The following is a 16,053-nucleotide window of genomic DNA, read 5'->3' as shown; positions in this document are numbered from 1 at the left end:
CAGCTGTCTCCTCACAGAAGTTTTTGCTTTCCATACTGCAGACAGAATACGAAAGTCTCAGCACACTGTATTCTTCTGAAACATAACTGCCATAGTTTGAAACACGGCCTCTTCACTTAACTTCAGCTAACCACCGACATACTATTCTCACGGCACTAACCTTAGCATAGGTGCCATTTGTTTTAATAACATTGAACTAGACTTTAAAAGAGAGTTGCCTGGCTCCTCTACTATATACACTCCCTACACTTATTTTTGCAGGCGTCAATGGCCCATCTAACAGGGCAACTTTTGCAGAGACTGAAAAGACTGTAAGTTACAGAAGGATCCAGATTCAGAATTTGGTCCTGCAAAGATATACGAAGATGTAACATCATGCACTCTGAGCTTGCTCGGTTACATAAACATATGCTAAAATCACAGTTAAAACCTCACAGAATCTGAGCCACACTGTCCGCCTTTCTCCTGAAGGAATCAGCCCATGTTAAAAGTCAGAAGATACGTAACATTTTTGTGACTCCCCAGCTCTGCAGACATCAAGGAATTTAAAACCCAAATTGTGTTCTTTGTATGCCTCATGCTGCAAGCAATGTAAACTCTGCAAACCAAATTTCAAAGGTAACATGTCGAGTTTTGGCCTGAAGTGGAACAAAACCCAATCCATTTTTTCCACAGCTATTTTATCACTAGTAAAACTTTGGCTTGCCAGTGAAATGCACACTTCCAAGGTCTAATATTTTTACATGACAGTTTCATTTTAAGATCATTTTTCTTACTATAAACTACACCTAAGCATAAAACTTACGTAACATCAGTCTGAAATTAAGTTAAAATTTTTTTTTCAAATCACCCCATTCTGAAGAGAGTTATATTACTGAAAAAAATAGTATTATTTCAGTGAAAATTAGTTGTAGGTTCCTTCAAAAACACAGTATAATGCCTCCTCCACATCAGCAAGTCATAAAACACAATAAAGCCTAACAAAACTATCCTTATTTAAAGGCCTCCCATTAAAAATCCAGGGATCTGTGATACCGTCAACACAAAATATTTTAAAACAACAATGAAATGGACATGTCTACTTTCACCACTTACTTTCACTACTTATTTCCTTTTACTCAACAACAACGAAATCAGCAACGTTGCCACCTGTAACAGGACTGGAAGTGAATTTTCAGATCAGTAGAGGGCAGAGAGGTGATTTTTGTGTAAAGACAGGCCACTAAGCATCAAACCATTTACCTCCAGAGCTACCTGCCCGTGTTCTTCTACTGAGCCAGTGGCCGCAGTATCTTCAAACTTACTCTGCAAACTTCACCAACCTGTGGCTCTCGCACAATTAATGGGCTCCTGTTCCAGCTCCTCCGCATCCGCGCCAGAAAGTCAAATTTCACAGAATTAAACCCACATCTACACATTAGCTTCTCCCAGCCCTCTGCCCATGAATTCTACTTAATAATTCGACAGTGACAGTTGCTGAGAGGAATATTTTAGGATAGGAAGGGAAGCAAAGTACCAGGAAGTTCTTTTGCTTCATCTGCATTGAAAGGTACTTTACGAGGCACAAAGCACTGCATATGTCCATGCGTTAGTAATTAGCCAATTTTAAAATTTACCATATCAATGTTAAACACACATAAAACTAAATTTACGACTTGAATATGCTTCCTAGCAGCCTGGGGGGAAATAATTAACTGTCGCTTTCAAAAAGAACATAGAGGCAAAAATCACAGCCCACGTTTACCTCAATCCTGGTTTGGTGAAACACTCAGAACTGTACCTAAACCCCACTGGCTCTGATGGGATTGGGCATCATTTAAACGTTTGGCTGAATTTTTAAAACCATCCAAATTGGTACAGACTATTTTACTTTGGATTCCTTTTAAACTTAATATACTTCATTTTGAAAGCTTCACAAGCAGGTTTAAGAGAAGCCAGAAAAGGAGGGAAGAGAATACTCTGATTTGCTCTGGAAATCCACTTTTACAGCTTTATTGTTTTGGGGGCACGCGAATTTCTGCAGGACCTTCCAGGCCGCAGCCCCGGGCTCCTCTGACACAGCAGGCCCCACGCGGGGCTCGTTCCCCGCAGCGCCCGAAGCCCCAGCGGGGAAGGAAGGAGGGCGACGGCGGTCTGGCGGCTCCCGCACGCCCGAGGTTGTTCCCGTGAATTCGCTCGCTCGCAGAGGGCGAAGCGGCGAAACTACTTCGGGCGCCCAGCGCGACGCCAGCGGCGGGAGACGCGGCGGCGCGAACCCCCCTGAGGAGCCGCACGCGGCCGGCGTGGCGTGGCGCGGCCCGGACCGCACCGCAGGCCGCCGCAGGGGCCCGGCCCGGCTCGGCGAGCCCGCGCGCCGCCGGGCGGAGCGGCGCCGCCCCCCGCGAGGAGCGGCCAGGCGGCGGCGGCCCCGCGCCCGCTAACAAAGCGCCGCCGCCGCTTCCCCGGGCCCCATCCCCGCCGCCACGGCCCGGGCCCCGCCCCCAGCGCCGGGCCCCACCGCGCTCCCGCCGGGCCGCCCGCGCGGCCGCTGCGCTCCGCGCCGCTCACCTCAGGGTGCCGGGAGCTGCGGAGGCGCCGCGGGCCCCCGGCCTGGCGCAAGGCAGCGATGCTCGCGGGGGCGCGGCGCGGCGTTCACCCCCCTCCCCGCCCCACACACACCATTCACGGCACGCGGCCCCGCCCGCGCGGGCCACGCCCCGGCCCCGGCCCCGCCCGCCCGCCTGCGCCCCGCCCCCCGCGCCCGCGCCGCCGCCGCGGTGGTGGTGTGATGCGGAAGGTTACCTCAGGTCAAACACCTCTCACCCCTCCCCTCCCCGAGCCCGCCTAGGCGCCTCCGCCATTGGCTCCGGCCGGTCACACAGCGGGGGGCGTGACCAATCAGGCAGCGCCCGCGGGGCGTGGCCAATGAGGAGATGCCCATGGCCTGAGCGGCCGCACCGACGCGCCCACTGGCTGGCGGCGGCGGGGGGCGGGACCGCGGCCGGCGCGCTCCGGCCGTTAACCCGCGCCGCGCCTCAGGGAGCCACGCGGGGCGGGGGGGGACGGCGAAACCGCCCAGACATGGCGCCAGCTGCCCACGGCGGGGGGGGGGCCGAGAAGGCAGGTCCGGCCGCGGCAGCGGGGCCTAGGACATGTACCTGGCCCTGGCACACAACGGGGCCTGGCACACGCAGCGTGTCCCCACAGACGACAGGGCCCCCACGCACGACGAGGCCTGGCACACGCAACCTGTCCCCCCACGCAACGGGGCCCCCACACACAACGGGGCCTGGCACGCGCAGCGTGTCCACACCGCACAACAGGGCCCCGCACTTGCAGCGGGCAGCAGCCGCGCAGCAGGGAGGACCCAGCCCTGCGAAGCGACACGCCAGGCTCTGCGCACGCACAAACTATGCGAAGCATGTGCAGGATGTGCCCCGCGCACGGGCTCGCCCCGTGGGAGCCGGCCGACCCGCCTGCCCCCTGCGCTATCTGGGGCCCAGGAATGCGCAGGGCAGGGACGAAGCAGATAACACAAAGGCCAAACACTGGCGACGGCAAGGCAAAGCAGGCCAGAGGCACTGCCAGAGCGCTGCCTACCTGTTCCCTGCCCCTGAGCAATTTGTTCTGCAGATGCACAATAGTTTAAAGAATTACTTTTTCCCTTTTATACTTTTTCAGTTTGGCTTAAAGATTGTTGCATTACAAAGGTGCTGAAATTTAAACCTGATAAGCATTGCAAACACGAGTCCTAAAGCTACTGGATCTGGTCACCTGTGCAGCAGACCCCGTTCCCGCAGAGAGCGGCAGCGGAGCCGGGGGTGTGAAAGCTAAGCACCTGCACGGATGGCTTGAGATCTACTCAAGCCGTTGTCACTGTGTTCAGCTCCACGAGCACCTTCCCACAGTGCCCCGAGGGACACAACCACCCTACGGGTGGTGAATGTACTCGTCCCTCCTCACCTGCATGAGGAAAACAGCATTTTGGAGTATGATTTATATACTGGGCTCTTCATTCTTGCACTTTGAATAAAAGGGTTGTGCCAGGTTTGTGAGGATCCACCTACAAGAGCGCATCCTCGCTCTGGGGACTGCTCTGGGTCACGGGCTCACAGAAGCTTCACCGCAGCAGCGGGAGCAATAACACAGCACTGAAGGCACTAAAAGACAAGGTTGGCTGATGTTAGCTTAATCATATACAGTCCTGAGCCCCAAATCACGGAAAAACGAGTGGGAGTACTTGGCATGCTGAGGGACTGTGTCCTAAATCACTAATAACTATTATACAGAACTTACAAAATCGGAGATTACGACAGGTGCTTAGTTCATCCTACCAAGTGTTCTGAGTACTCTGGTCATGCTAAAACCTGCATGCTGCTGGCGTGCCCTGCATATTTCACCCATTCGGCTAATGAATACTACTCAAATACCACTGGAGGAGGGATTGCTACATATCATTAAACCCTGTAGCAACTCTTCCGTTCAAGGGCAAAGCGAAAAGAACACATGAAACAGCAAATAAAGTAAATCAGCCTTAAAGTGTGCATTTGGAAGGTGCCTTTGAAAGTCAGCGGTAATAAAAGCCTTGGGCCACCCTCAGCTTTGATGGCCTCACAGCAGCACTTTATTTATCATTCTAACATTAACACTTCGGCTTTTTCACAGATTGATTCCAGTGCGCATCACACAGAAGGATAATTGTTAACAGCCTATTTACATACAAAAGAGAAAAGGTGCCAAAATATTTGAGTTGTACACAAGCAAATAAAAACCTTGGCCTTAGTATCTTCCACACCTGCTCTGAACCACTAAAGCCGACAACAAAATCTCTCTTCTTCGTAAGCAGGAACAAGTATTGGTGGAAGACTTTTACAAAGGAACACAGTTTGGGGGGAATTATTGTAAGTGATTTAGATGGAATACACTGCAAGGTAAGAGGCACCCACCAATTATTATTAGCCACACCGATTTAAATCGCGCATTTAGGACAGTGGATGAATATTGCCATGACTTACATAGGAGCAGATATAGATTCCAAATTTCCCTCTATTCTGCACTGAAGTAGTTAAAAAGGACTGGTTACAAAGATGTTCAAGCTTCAAAACGCGGACCGCAATTTTTGGCTTTCATACAAACTGTATCACACTGGTTGGGTATTATCAGGCACAAAGCTCAGACAGACTTTCCAATAGTTTTGCCAGCAAAGGATTTTGAACTGTGACCATATTTCTGCCTAATGGGGGGGAGGGTTAGAGCATGGTGAAATGCATGTCCTTTTTCTGTTATGCTCATAAATTGGACACAGCACATTATTTGCTTTTACATGACTTACAAGTGCATAGGCTGTTTACACGTGCAATCCCTCCCCCAAACATACTTTCTCAAAAAAGCAAGTGTAGCCTTAGTAGGGCAAGTAAATAACTTTCAGAAAAACAAGGAAAATGTTATTACCTTTTATGATCCTGAACTCAGGGTTCCACGTCTCTTCCCCTGGCTCTGATAACATCACCAGTGCAAACACCCGAAAGATCATCCCAGGTTAGGGGTGTTAGTGACGTCATCTATCCTGGCACGACTCGCATCCTGGCAGGCAAGTAAAAGAAAGAAAGGTCGTATCACTTTTTAAAGCAAAATCATGTTATAGCTATTTAGGAGAAGTTAGAAAAGATTTTAAAAAACAGAAGTAAAATGTTAATCATTGCAACACTGACAGTACATGCATGTTTATAAGAACAAGAAACAAACAAAGTAATTTAGTCTCTCTACTTAGCAGATGAGCTGCCGTCATTAACTCAGTCCACAGGATGTGCTGTTATTGGTCCTAAGTTTTCTAACAGCTTCAATCATGCTAAATCATCCTGTAAAACTACCAGGTCAGGCTTATCTCAGCATTCCCAACCCAGGAAGAGAAGCAGCAGAGTGAATCAGAAAGTGAAACTCAGCACTGGGGCTGCGATGGTGATCATCGGTAATGGTATTACATACCACATTAAAGATACATACTTAATCATTTCAAATTCTTTAAAATTTAATTCTTTTTTCAGTATTTTAGAGTTTTTATTTACAAAGCTGAGAAATTTGAGATTCCTAATGGTTCCTGCCCTGAGAAAGCTGCATTAAAAATCAGCAAGTATGGAAACACAGCTTAAAAAAAGATACAGAAGAGTCTTATCCAAACCTTTAAAAATTCTTCCTTCCTAAGGTATGTCACAGATATTACACACATGCTTTTCAGATGAGCTGGGAACACACTTATCAACAAGATGATGAAATCCTTCTCTACAGAGGATCCTAACAGATCTCCCATGAAGATCTACACACCGCATTTCGCAAGCAGACAAATGCGAGTTGAGTGAATATCTTTATTTTCCATTTCCTTATTATTTTCAAAGAAAAGACTGATTCAACTAGATAATCATTAAAAATATGTTGATTTTCAGCTATATATACTCTTCATATTGCATTTGGTATGTGTAATGTGGGGGGGTGTTTGGATTTTTACATTTCTCAAAGAAGATTCGCATTCTTATTTTTTACAGTAGAAAAAGCTGAAGAAAGCTGAATAGCACGCTCATTTACTACGTTCATTCTTTATGATTTGTGTCAAGTTGCAGTTTATGGTAATTGGAAGTAAATTATGAACAAGCACAGAATTTCAAAAAAGTACTTGAGATAATCCTAAATGTGAGGGCCAATTTATCAGGAGGCCCTCCTGAGCAGGGAGCAAATCAAATGCACCCCTTATCACGCTATTCAAGATTTTCAAACTATTTTATCTTTTCACATCTTTTCCATAGTGGGGATATTTTTTTTCCTCTTCTAGTATTGGCTTTTCAATTTTCAGTGAAAAAGCCATTGAACTAAAGCAGCTGAATACACTAAAAATCAAGAAAACACTGCCTCCACAGCTGTGGAAAAGACAAGTGCAAAGCGAATCTGTTTTTTATATTGCCTGATAGGTTGTAAATATGAAATATTTATATTAAAATCCATTCTTACCCACTGCAAACACCTGGATGAAATAGGCATGTACAAGAAATACTGACCCTCTGACACCCAAGCCCTTGTCCCTGCATTTGCTCTCCACTTTCAAACTTACACATCTTCTGGCATTATCAATGCTTACAGAAAAGGTTTCTTGAGTTTCTACAATATCAGTCATTTGAAATGTCAGGGATAATTTTAGATTCAACCAAAATACTCTACCCTTCCTTCATGATCAGCCACATCAGCCTGGGGTTATTCTACTTTCAAAAGCGAGTCTTTGGAGGAAAAAGGGATATCCATCGCCACCTTGTGGCTAATAAGAGAAAATACCGATTCTCCAAAAATACCCACCGAGCGGCCTAAGAAACCTCCCCAGGACTTTCTGATGAAAGCTGCAAGCAGCAGCCTGAGAACCTCCCCCTCATTTCTGGCCGTTGCACCGGAGGGGCGAGCCCTGTTCTAGAAGGAGCTTGGCCGTGCGGCACCCGGCGACAGGATGAGCGCGGCACCCATCGCGGTACCCAGCACACCTCACGGCGGCAGAAGACACCCCATTTACGTGTTTTGCCCTTCCGAACGTTTAGCTCTGGGTGCAGCTCTGGGCTTGACTGGCGGCACACCTCATGAAAGGAAATTTGATTGATAGACAAGATTATTTACCAAATCTGGCACATCTCCTGACTGGACCGAAACTAGAAACTACTACAATCTACAGTGAACTAAGGATCTAACTTCAAACTCTCCTTAAGCCCACAATATTAAAGGCGGAGGCGTTTTGAACAAGAATATATGATTACAAAGCTATTTTGGGAGCTGTACTAATTCAGCTTGATACATGCTTAAACACCTATACAACATTGCTTAATAGAAGCAATAAAGATAAATAGGGCTTCATGATTGTGAATATCAGATGTAATTATGGTCACAATATTAATATTTAGCTTACTGTTTACACACCACAATCTCAGCAGAAAAGGTAAGCGGGTTGTGCACACAGCTGCAAGTTCTAACTGTGTAAAACTAAGGATTTTGTAGACTAATTTATGTAGTGTTAGTAATAAATACATCTTTATTTATGTTAACTGTCTCTTCTCTACCATAAGGTGAACTAAGTCTTTAATCCATATGCCATCATCCCAAATTCTCTCCACCTTTGTTTGCTGTCAACAAAGCACTGCCATTTAAAATTAGTTACCAAGAGGACAGTACTGAGTTAACTGTGCACTGTAATTAAAAGTTATTCCTCCTTCACTCCATTCCCCTCAGACCTCAGAGATTATGAATGTCGTGTGGAAAATGCCTCAGAAACATCTGGCAGCACGAGAAGCCTGGGCATCTTACTGCAAGGTAAGGAGTCCAAGGAAGAGGAAAGCCGTTGGGCCTGTTAATGGTAAGGTCAATGTTTTCAGTTGTCTCAGTTAGTCCTCAGGCTCAAGGACTGATGAAAAAGGATGCAAAAGTAACAAATTTGGTCATGCAGTATTTTAGCTCTGTTTTGCTAAAATCCAGAGATCTTTACAGTATTCTCTGATGGGTTGGTGTCACTTGTGGTCATTAATTTTGCACAAAATCTGGATTTTTCAGCCAACTATTGCAATAAGGGAAGCAAAGTTATCACAGAACCACAAAGCTGACCTTGACAGAACTGCCCTTGCCTGGTCACTTGGGGATATTTGCACCCTCCAGCCTTCAGCATCCAAGTGCCAAGATTAAGAGCCTCAGCTTCTGAGCCCTCGAGGGCAACAAGAATCCCAAACGACAAGGTTTTCTTTTTTCATCAACTATTCAGGGAGTTGCCTGTAGGTGGTTATGTTGCTATAAAGTTGGATGATGTAACCAGTGTCCTCCAGGGTGTAACAATTTATTGTGCTTGTACATTAAGAATAAAGCTAGTCCAACAAAAAAGAACAACCAATGGGATCACACACACAGAAGCAAACAGAAAACCTGCTACTTTCCTCATCATAACATTAACACGTAGCTGTCTCTGAAATTCGTTTATGGCAGTACATCCCTCAAAGCTAACCCTGCTGGCCTGAACCTTTTGCATGAGAAATTGCAAATAATTTAAGAAAAAACATTTCTGATGTTTATTTCTCACTTACCCTTTTTCAGCCCCTGGGACAGCAGCAACCAAAGGGAAGCTAAGCAGAAACCAGAAAGTCATCACTCTGACATGCTTTAGTCTTCAGAGCCCCATGCATGTAAATCTGCTGTATCTGGAGAAGGAACATGGAGATTTGAGAGACCAGGCAGAAGAGAAATGCACCCTGCAGAGCCTGAAAGTCATCACCAGTGCAGACAGGGGAGCTGCTACTGGCCACAGCTGTGTTTTACTAATGGACAACAGCAAAAAGTTTCAGGCCAAATTTATTCTTACAGGAAAAGGTAAAAAGAAAAATTTAAATCTAGCAAATACCTGTTTATGTAGATTGAAGAAGGGCAGTCTTCAGTTTCATATAGGTGATACCTTACCAGTTATTAAAAACAAAGTATTTGTACCCTTCTACTAAAAAAAGATGAACTAGGAGCGAGTAATGGTCCAGAATAGTGATTTTGAAAGTTTAAGATTTTGGAACAATTTCATGCTGTTTTCTCTTCTCCTGGAAGGGCAGGAGGTTTTCCGCCAATGTAGTTTCCAGTATTAATATATACATAAAATTTTTTATATTAATGCTTCTTGCCAACTGTGTCAGCATGTAAGTAACACCAGCCTTCAACTGCCTTTGGTTCTTAAGTTAAAACAGAAACAAACACCTCATTTTAAAACTTCTTTCCATTTCCAGTGTTTCTGGTAGGGATATCAAATTGTGTTATGACAGCAAAGCTACCCAAGCTGAAAGTTTTTGCAGAGGGTCTGACTGTCCTGCACGTGCGCCAAGATAATCAGACTTCAGAGGGTAGGTACCAATTCTCCCTGCAGAGCTACAAAAGTAGCATTAACAGCATACACAATGAAGGATAAAGATCTTGGCTTCTGCATGCACAGCTTAGCCCTAGTTCTCCCAGACTGCAGTTTCTTTGAATAATTATTGCTTCTATCAATAAATGCATTTACTGCATAACCCAGTAAATCCAGATCTTTTACAAATCCTTGGCTGTAATGAGAAAACAATATTTTAGCACTGATTTTCACAAGAAGTTACCAGGTTCAAGCATATGGGTTCCATACTAGGGCTCCTAGCTTCCCTTAAATACCTCACCCGACTTCAGCAGGAAGTTACAAGCCTTTGCTGTGCCTGAATTTACACACTATCTTCTTCTGGGGACAGATTGGGACCTGAAAGATATCTGAAATATTTTAAAGCAAAAAGTTTCCGAGAGTCCAGATAGAGCTACAGTTTCCTCTGAAAGACTGCAGGAGACTCCAAATTGTTTCTCTGTCTTGGTGCACCTCATCTAACCCAGCCTAACCAAAATGAAGAAAACAAACTGTCAAAGACCTGTAAAAACTTTTGAAATATTCTTCTTTGTCTCAATTTAGAGGGAATTCCATCCACAAATGACAAAGATATGCTGATCAGACAAAGACAAAGTCTCTACATTAAAGCGTTCATCGTTTGTAGCCTGTTAATACCTACGATAGCCTATATCATCTTTGTTATATGTGAATTTCCCTGCTTGGTAAGTTTTTGAGCATGACAGCTTCTCATCTCAATCCCACACATTCATCCAGAATATAGCCTCATAAATAGGACTGATGAGTTGAAATATGTTTACCAAGTTCTCAGGAAGGGAAAACTGTCATCACAGATACGGACAGGAGCTTTGTGTTCAATACAGTGGGGCATGAAAAACACATGTCCTGAGTTTTGCAGGCCTCCTGAATTCACCATAACTCATCAGTAGCTGGAAACCCAGCCACTGTTTTATGGGAGGCATGTTTGACTTTTGGTTGCAATCAACTACTCCCCAAATTAATACTGTCAAAGTGAGGCAATTCTGTCAAAAAGCAGCCCCAGAATGATCTTGTGCTCTTGTGCAAGACCAGCTGCAGACAGCTAGAAGAGGCACTCCTGAATCCAGAGGAAAAATAGTTTAGGGGTGGAAGAGAATAGGCAAGACTTTCAAAGGACAGGTTAAATGCTTTTTCTCTGGTTTCCTAAGCCATAAGTTAAACTATTTAAAATGATGGTAAGGGTGCATATGCAACAGGGAGAACAAAATACATCAGACTGAGCTATGGTGATTTACTATGTAAAGCCACATTATTGTGATGCCCAAACATGTGCAAGTACTCATCATGGCGCTTCCAGAAAAAAATAGCCTGTTACTAGTTTTGAGCAGTTGGTTTCCCCCCCACACACCCCTAACTGCTTTTGCTTCTTTCCTGAGTGCTCATGCCCTGGCTGGATCAAGCCGCACGTCGATGTACAGAGCAGCAGAACAAACCTGCCTGCAGCCTCCATCAGGGTGCGTTGCCGAACAGAAACAGTTGTAATCCACTTTCTTCAGGGTACGAGAGAGAAGGCCTCGCAGCGTCTTGCCTGACTCTCAGCCTCCTTTCCCCAGGCACCTACTGGTCACCTTCAACCAAATTTGACCAAGGGATAATGGGCCCCAAGGACAAGCAAGTTTCCAAGTGGAAATGGGTGACAGGGTAGTGAAGAGGGAACCAAATCTGCCCCTGGGGAAGCTGTATGGGCTCAGCAGTCCCCGTGCTGGCTGGCCATCTGGTAGCCAGCCAACAAGCCTGACGTATCTGCTGGCCGAACAGCACACACGGCACATGCCATCACGCCAGCGGTCGTGAGCGGAGGCAGGAGGGAGCGAGTCGTATAGGAGGGAAGCAGGGAAGCTGGGACTATCAGCATGGGGAGGACGTATGGGGCCAGTCTGGGTTCATTTGTTTTGCTCTTCATGGGGTAAGCTGGTTTTAGGTGCTTTTAAGCAACAATTATTGTGTTTGAAGATAGACTTATCCCTTCTCCTCAAAAAATTAAATATCACCGTGGCCCTGAAAATGCACTATTAAGGTGCATTCTCATGAAGAAATGACTTAATCTTGTGCTTCCTACCCCATTAAGTGAACTCCTGAGGTTCTACCCTACCCCAACCTCTTACAGTGACTTGGGATCAAGTTACTTAAGATCAGCATATCCATTTATTTGTCTGTCACCCTGGTCTAACAACCAACTTGAAGTGAGACTGGAGAGCTTAGCCCTGTCAACACACAAGAAGCCTTCTGAATATTAAACATACAGAACAAACCACTTGGGAACATTTAATTTGCAGAAATGATCAGTAAATAATTTCAAGAAGCAAATGAAAATTACCTCATTTGTTAAAACTTCTGAGAAGAAAAATGTAGAATGTGAACACATTATTCATTACAGATTATCCACTTAGATCTTCTTGGAGTGTAACTGCACTGTGAGAAATATGCTGTAGTGAGAGGTCTCGAAATTGGACTGAGACCCTTAAGAGCCATTTCACACAGGCCATTGAACAGCCATCAGGTGGTAACACCTTTGGGCCTCTACCAAGCTGAAAATCGTTAGAACAGACTCAAGGGAAAAGGCTTTTTATCTCATTGCTATCTCCAGGAGACATAAGGCTTACTGTAACTTCTTAGTTCAGTTCAGCCAGATGTCGCACCACTAAATTACTGATATGGCAAACAACAAAACACCACGAGCAGTGGTATAATACTGTAGGAGTACGGTTGTTTATTATTCCTGATGAATATTTTTCCTCCCTTGCCAGCAGGAAGCATCACACCAAGACTCTTGCAAGGAAAGATTCAAAGTCATTGTCATTCATGAGACCTACCTGTGAAAAGCTGCCAGCCTCACAGAAACACCCTTTTTATCTGCAAAGGTACATCACCCTTCTCCTCACCCCTTACTGGACGCAGCAGAATGAACACCAGCAGTTTACACCACCACAAGTCAAGCCATTGCAGTCTGAAATTAGACTTACATTGGAAAAAAATGTTTACCTGGTTAGGAGCAATCAGGTTAATTCACTGAGAAGGCAACTGCTGTGAAGACAGCCGTATGTTGATTTCTTCCATTAACTATCTGGAATCATATTTTAGCTCCCAGATATAGGAAAAAGCTGTTGGCAAAAGCAATAAAAATTCCAGTGACATTTCAAATTCTGCCTCCCCAGATTTTTATTTTTTTCCCCATGATTTTTTCACATGCATCTGGGGCCTGGGCAAAAGGAATAGGAAATAATTTCCAACATTTTAGCCTTGTCTTAAAGCTGTCAAACAGTTCAGACAAGAAGTAGACAGAATACCAGATCTCCTCCTCCAGCATCAACAGGAATAATACAGATATTAATTTTAGAGATTATGCAAATATTAATCTTTGAGCTTTAGCCCTTGTCTAGGTCTGAATAGATGCACATTTTCGGGTGCTGATACAAAATGAAGGTCTGATCTATATGCAATGTACTTCTCTCTAACGCAGTCTTCAGCTCTCAGATATGAACTGCCAAAGGCTACATCTGTCTGCCCTAGAGAACAGCTCTCATCTGACGTTCCCATGCAAAGGATTAAATGCTTCAGAATCTGCATAAATGAGTACAAGCAGCCTTCGAGGCTCCCAGAGAACAATACAGCATTTCCCCGCAGTGATCTAGATTCTGTTCATCTGAATCAACATCATGTGTTCTCTCTGAGGGGGCACCAGAAAAATTTCACACAAAATTAATATTGCACAACAGCATTAAAAAAGGGTACACTGGAACAGTAATGACAGAGTTTGTTTTTGGAAGAGGTGATTAGCACCAGGTACGGTGTTACTGAGTGGAGCACTGCCCATTTGGGGCATTCCAGATGGGTAGTTTATTGCCAGAACAGGGCCTAAGTATAAACAAGTATCTGAAATTCATTAAATACTAGTTACGTTTGCCAGGACCAGGGTATCATAAACATACACAGAATCTACCTAATGCTTATGCTAGAAAACATTTTAATTGTCAGCATTACTCTTACAATTACACCAGGCTCAGGAGGAGTACCACGTCCCCTCAAGAACACAGTACAGCATATGAGACTCCTGTACAGGTCATGAGAGCTGTTACAAGGTGTGTATTACCACTGTGCCAGACTGGCTGTCCACACTGTCTAATATGAAAACAAATGGCTACTTTAAACAGGGTAACTAGCTAAATCATTCCTGGGTTTTATGCCATGCCAAGACTCGTTAAGCCTTATTCAAAGCCCTCTGTCTGGATGTCCTCAACGAGCCCACAAGCGCACCTAGCTCACAAAGACATCCAAAGTGTACATGGGTACAGCCACAAAAGACCTCGCAGCCGCTAGCCTGCAAACAGACAGGGGAGGGACTAAAGAGCCTTTACGTACAAATGATTCAGACATACGTTTGTGCAAATTCATGAGCTGACAGGAGATGGAGACACATTACACATCACACACAGCTAAGTTACTAGTGAAAAGCAACAGGTTCAAAAGATCAGCGCTGGTGAGTGTCCCAGGCAGGGAAGATGAACAAGGCGCTCCATTCCTCCCTTCCTGGTCCCTGGGCACTGGCTGCCACCACTGCCTATGCTGTGGCCACAGGCCCCCCTCTTTTCCACCTCCATCTTATGACCTTTCTTACCCTTTTTGTCTAACACTTTTCCCTCATTCGTTCTCACACCTTTCTTTATCAAACTACCCTCTGTAACTCCGCCAGTTCTAGCTCATGAGTCACATAACCCAGGCCAAGTCTGACACGAAGGACAAGCAGCTGCCAGGGGAATATCTGCAGAAGATGGTGGGGTTGCAGCCAGTTGCTAACAATCACTCCATCACCGCTAGGAAAATAATTACTGCTACAGGAGAAACTACTAATTCCTTACTATTTTACTGCTATAAGACTTATTTGACGTATACTTGCATGACACACAGAGGCCTTGCAAACCTGGATAGAAGGACAGTATCTTGTTTCAAACTTCTAAAGAAGCTGCTTTTTTTCCTCTTACAGTCACGCGCATGGTAGTCCTGTCCCTCTTCTGCACTTGGCGCATTCTTGTCATTCTTCTTGGCGTGTGGCCTTGATCAGGCACTCTTCTAAGTAATACAGGATTTTTCTGACTGATTTGGAAAGAAAACAAACTGCTCTGATAAATCAAATCCAAAACAGATTCAAAGCTGTGCTGATGTGTAATCTGCAGGAGGATGTTCATAATTTTCTTCCAGTTTGTGCAAACTCTGATTCCGGCGAGGCCCAGTAATACCAGCCTCCAAGGCCCCCATTGCCTTGCCTTCTCCCGCAGCTGGGAATTCGAATTACCAGCACGTCTCGTCTTCCTCGCCCTGCTGCTGGTCACGTGAAGGAGTCTTAGCCGGGAGGTGCAGCTGAAGTAATGCTTGCACTCAAAACCCACAAACTGCTATAATGCTAGGAGCCCCTTTTAATTTCCAGCCTAAATTCACTTCTGGTTGATTCATACTTGTTACTGTGCCAATAGTGTCCTTTAGATTATAACAGCTGATTCCCCCGGGTGCTTTTCTGGATAAGACCCACATCCTCCTCCAGTTATTGGCGTATTCGAGCAAACGAGCAGGCCCTCCTGCTCCCGCTCAGAGAGCCTCCCCGGCCGGTCCCCTGCAGCCACCCCACGTCTCTCCGTCCCACGTAACCTCCCCTGAACACCAGGACCAGGACAGTACCAGCAGGAACTCAGCTAACCCTTTTAAACAGCAAAAACACCTCCCCATTCGCCAACAGAAAACCAACCACCCTGACAAAACTCTTCCGACACACAACCGACCAGCAGCAAGTGACCCCCACGGGGGACCTTGGAGCCTCCAGATGTTTCTCTTGCCTGTTTTGTAAGTGCAAGGGGAGGCCTGTCTCTCAGCAGCTGATGAACAGATGCAGGAAGAAACCCTCAGAACCAGGTACGCGTCACCCGCAATCCAACAGCACGCGCACTGCCACGAGGGCGCGGGATTGACACACCCACAGTCCCAACAGGACAGGGGACCTGCACACGCACACTCGCACGCACGCGCACTCCCCCCCAAAGGCCACGGGTGTGCGCACACACACACGCGCGCAGTCCCACAGGGATACGAGGCAGGCACACGCACTCCCCGCAGGCTGCGGGGCTCGCACACACCCCCAG

At 45.8% G+C, this 16,053-nt stretch overlaps 2 protein-coding genes across 10 annotated transcripts in view; one reads left to right on the top strand and one right to left on the bottom strand.

Moving 5' to 3' along the window:
* The window catches only part of ACACA (acetyl-CoA carboxylase alpha), a 147,901-nt gene extending 142,339 nt beyond the window's left edge, over window positions 1–5,562 (bottom strand). For 4 of the 8 annotated variants that reach the window (XM_026107289.2, XM_064523106.1, XM_026107296.2 and 1 more), the window contains exon 1: window positions 5,431–5,549. The gene's annotated coding sequence lies outside the window, so the exon portion shown is untranslated. Of the gene's footprint in view, window positions 1–2,547; window positions 2,676–5,430 lie in introns of those variants that run through there. The other 4 variants (XM_026107303.2, XM_064523110.1, XM_064523109.1 and 1 more) reach the window with 4 other exon arrangements.
* A 280-nt stretch (window positions 5,563–5,842) lies between these two features.
* On the top strand, window positions 5,843–12,908 carry LOC112987411 (uncharacterized). 2 transcript variants are annotated; one of them, XM_064523114.1, is made up of 7 exons: window positions 5,843–5,947; window positions 8,233–8,313; window positions 9,082–9,354; window positions 9,753–9,866; window positions 10,451–10,590; window positions 11,302–11,379; window positions 12,673–12,908. In XM_064523114.1, the coding sequence occupies exons 1-7, from the start codon at window positions 5,935–5,937 to the stop codon at window positions 12,742–12,744; spliced, it is 771 nt and encodes a 256-aa protein (XP_064379184.1). In that variant the 5' UTR covers window positions 5,843–5,934; the 3' UTR covers window positions 12,745–12,908. The 2 variants fall into 2 exon arrangements, with proteins under 2 accessions (XP_064379184.1, XP_064379185.1); XM_064523115.1 differs by having other exon boundaries at window positions 5,851–5,947; window positions 12,676–12,908.
* Window positions 12,909–16,053: the final 3,145 nt, after the last annotated feature.

This window comes from Dromaius novaehollandiae, chromosome 19 (genome assembly GCF_036370855.1).
Source record: "Dromaius novaehollandiae isolate bDroNov1 chromosome 19, bDroNov1.hap1, whole genome shotgun sequence".
In the NCBI taxonomy this organism is placed as follows: domain Eukaryota; kingdom Metazoa; phylum Chordata; class Aves; order Casuariiformes; family Dromaiidae; genus Dromaius; species Dromaius novaehollandiae.
This window is presented reverse-complemented; position numbering and strand designations above follow the sequence as displayed.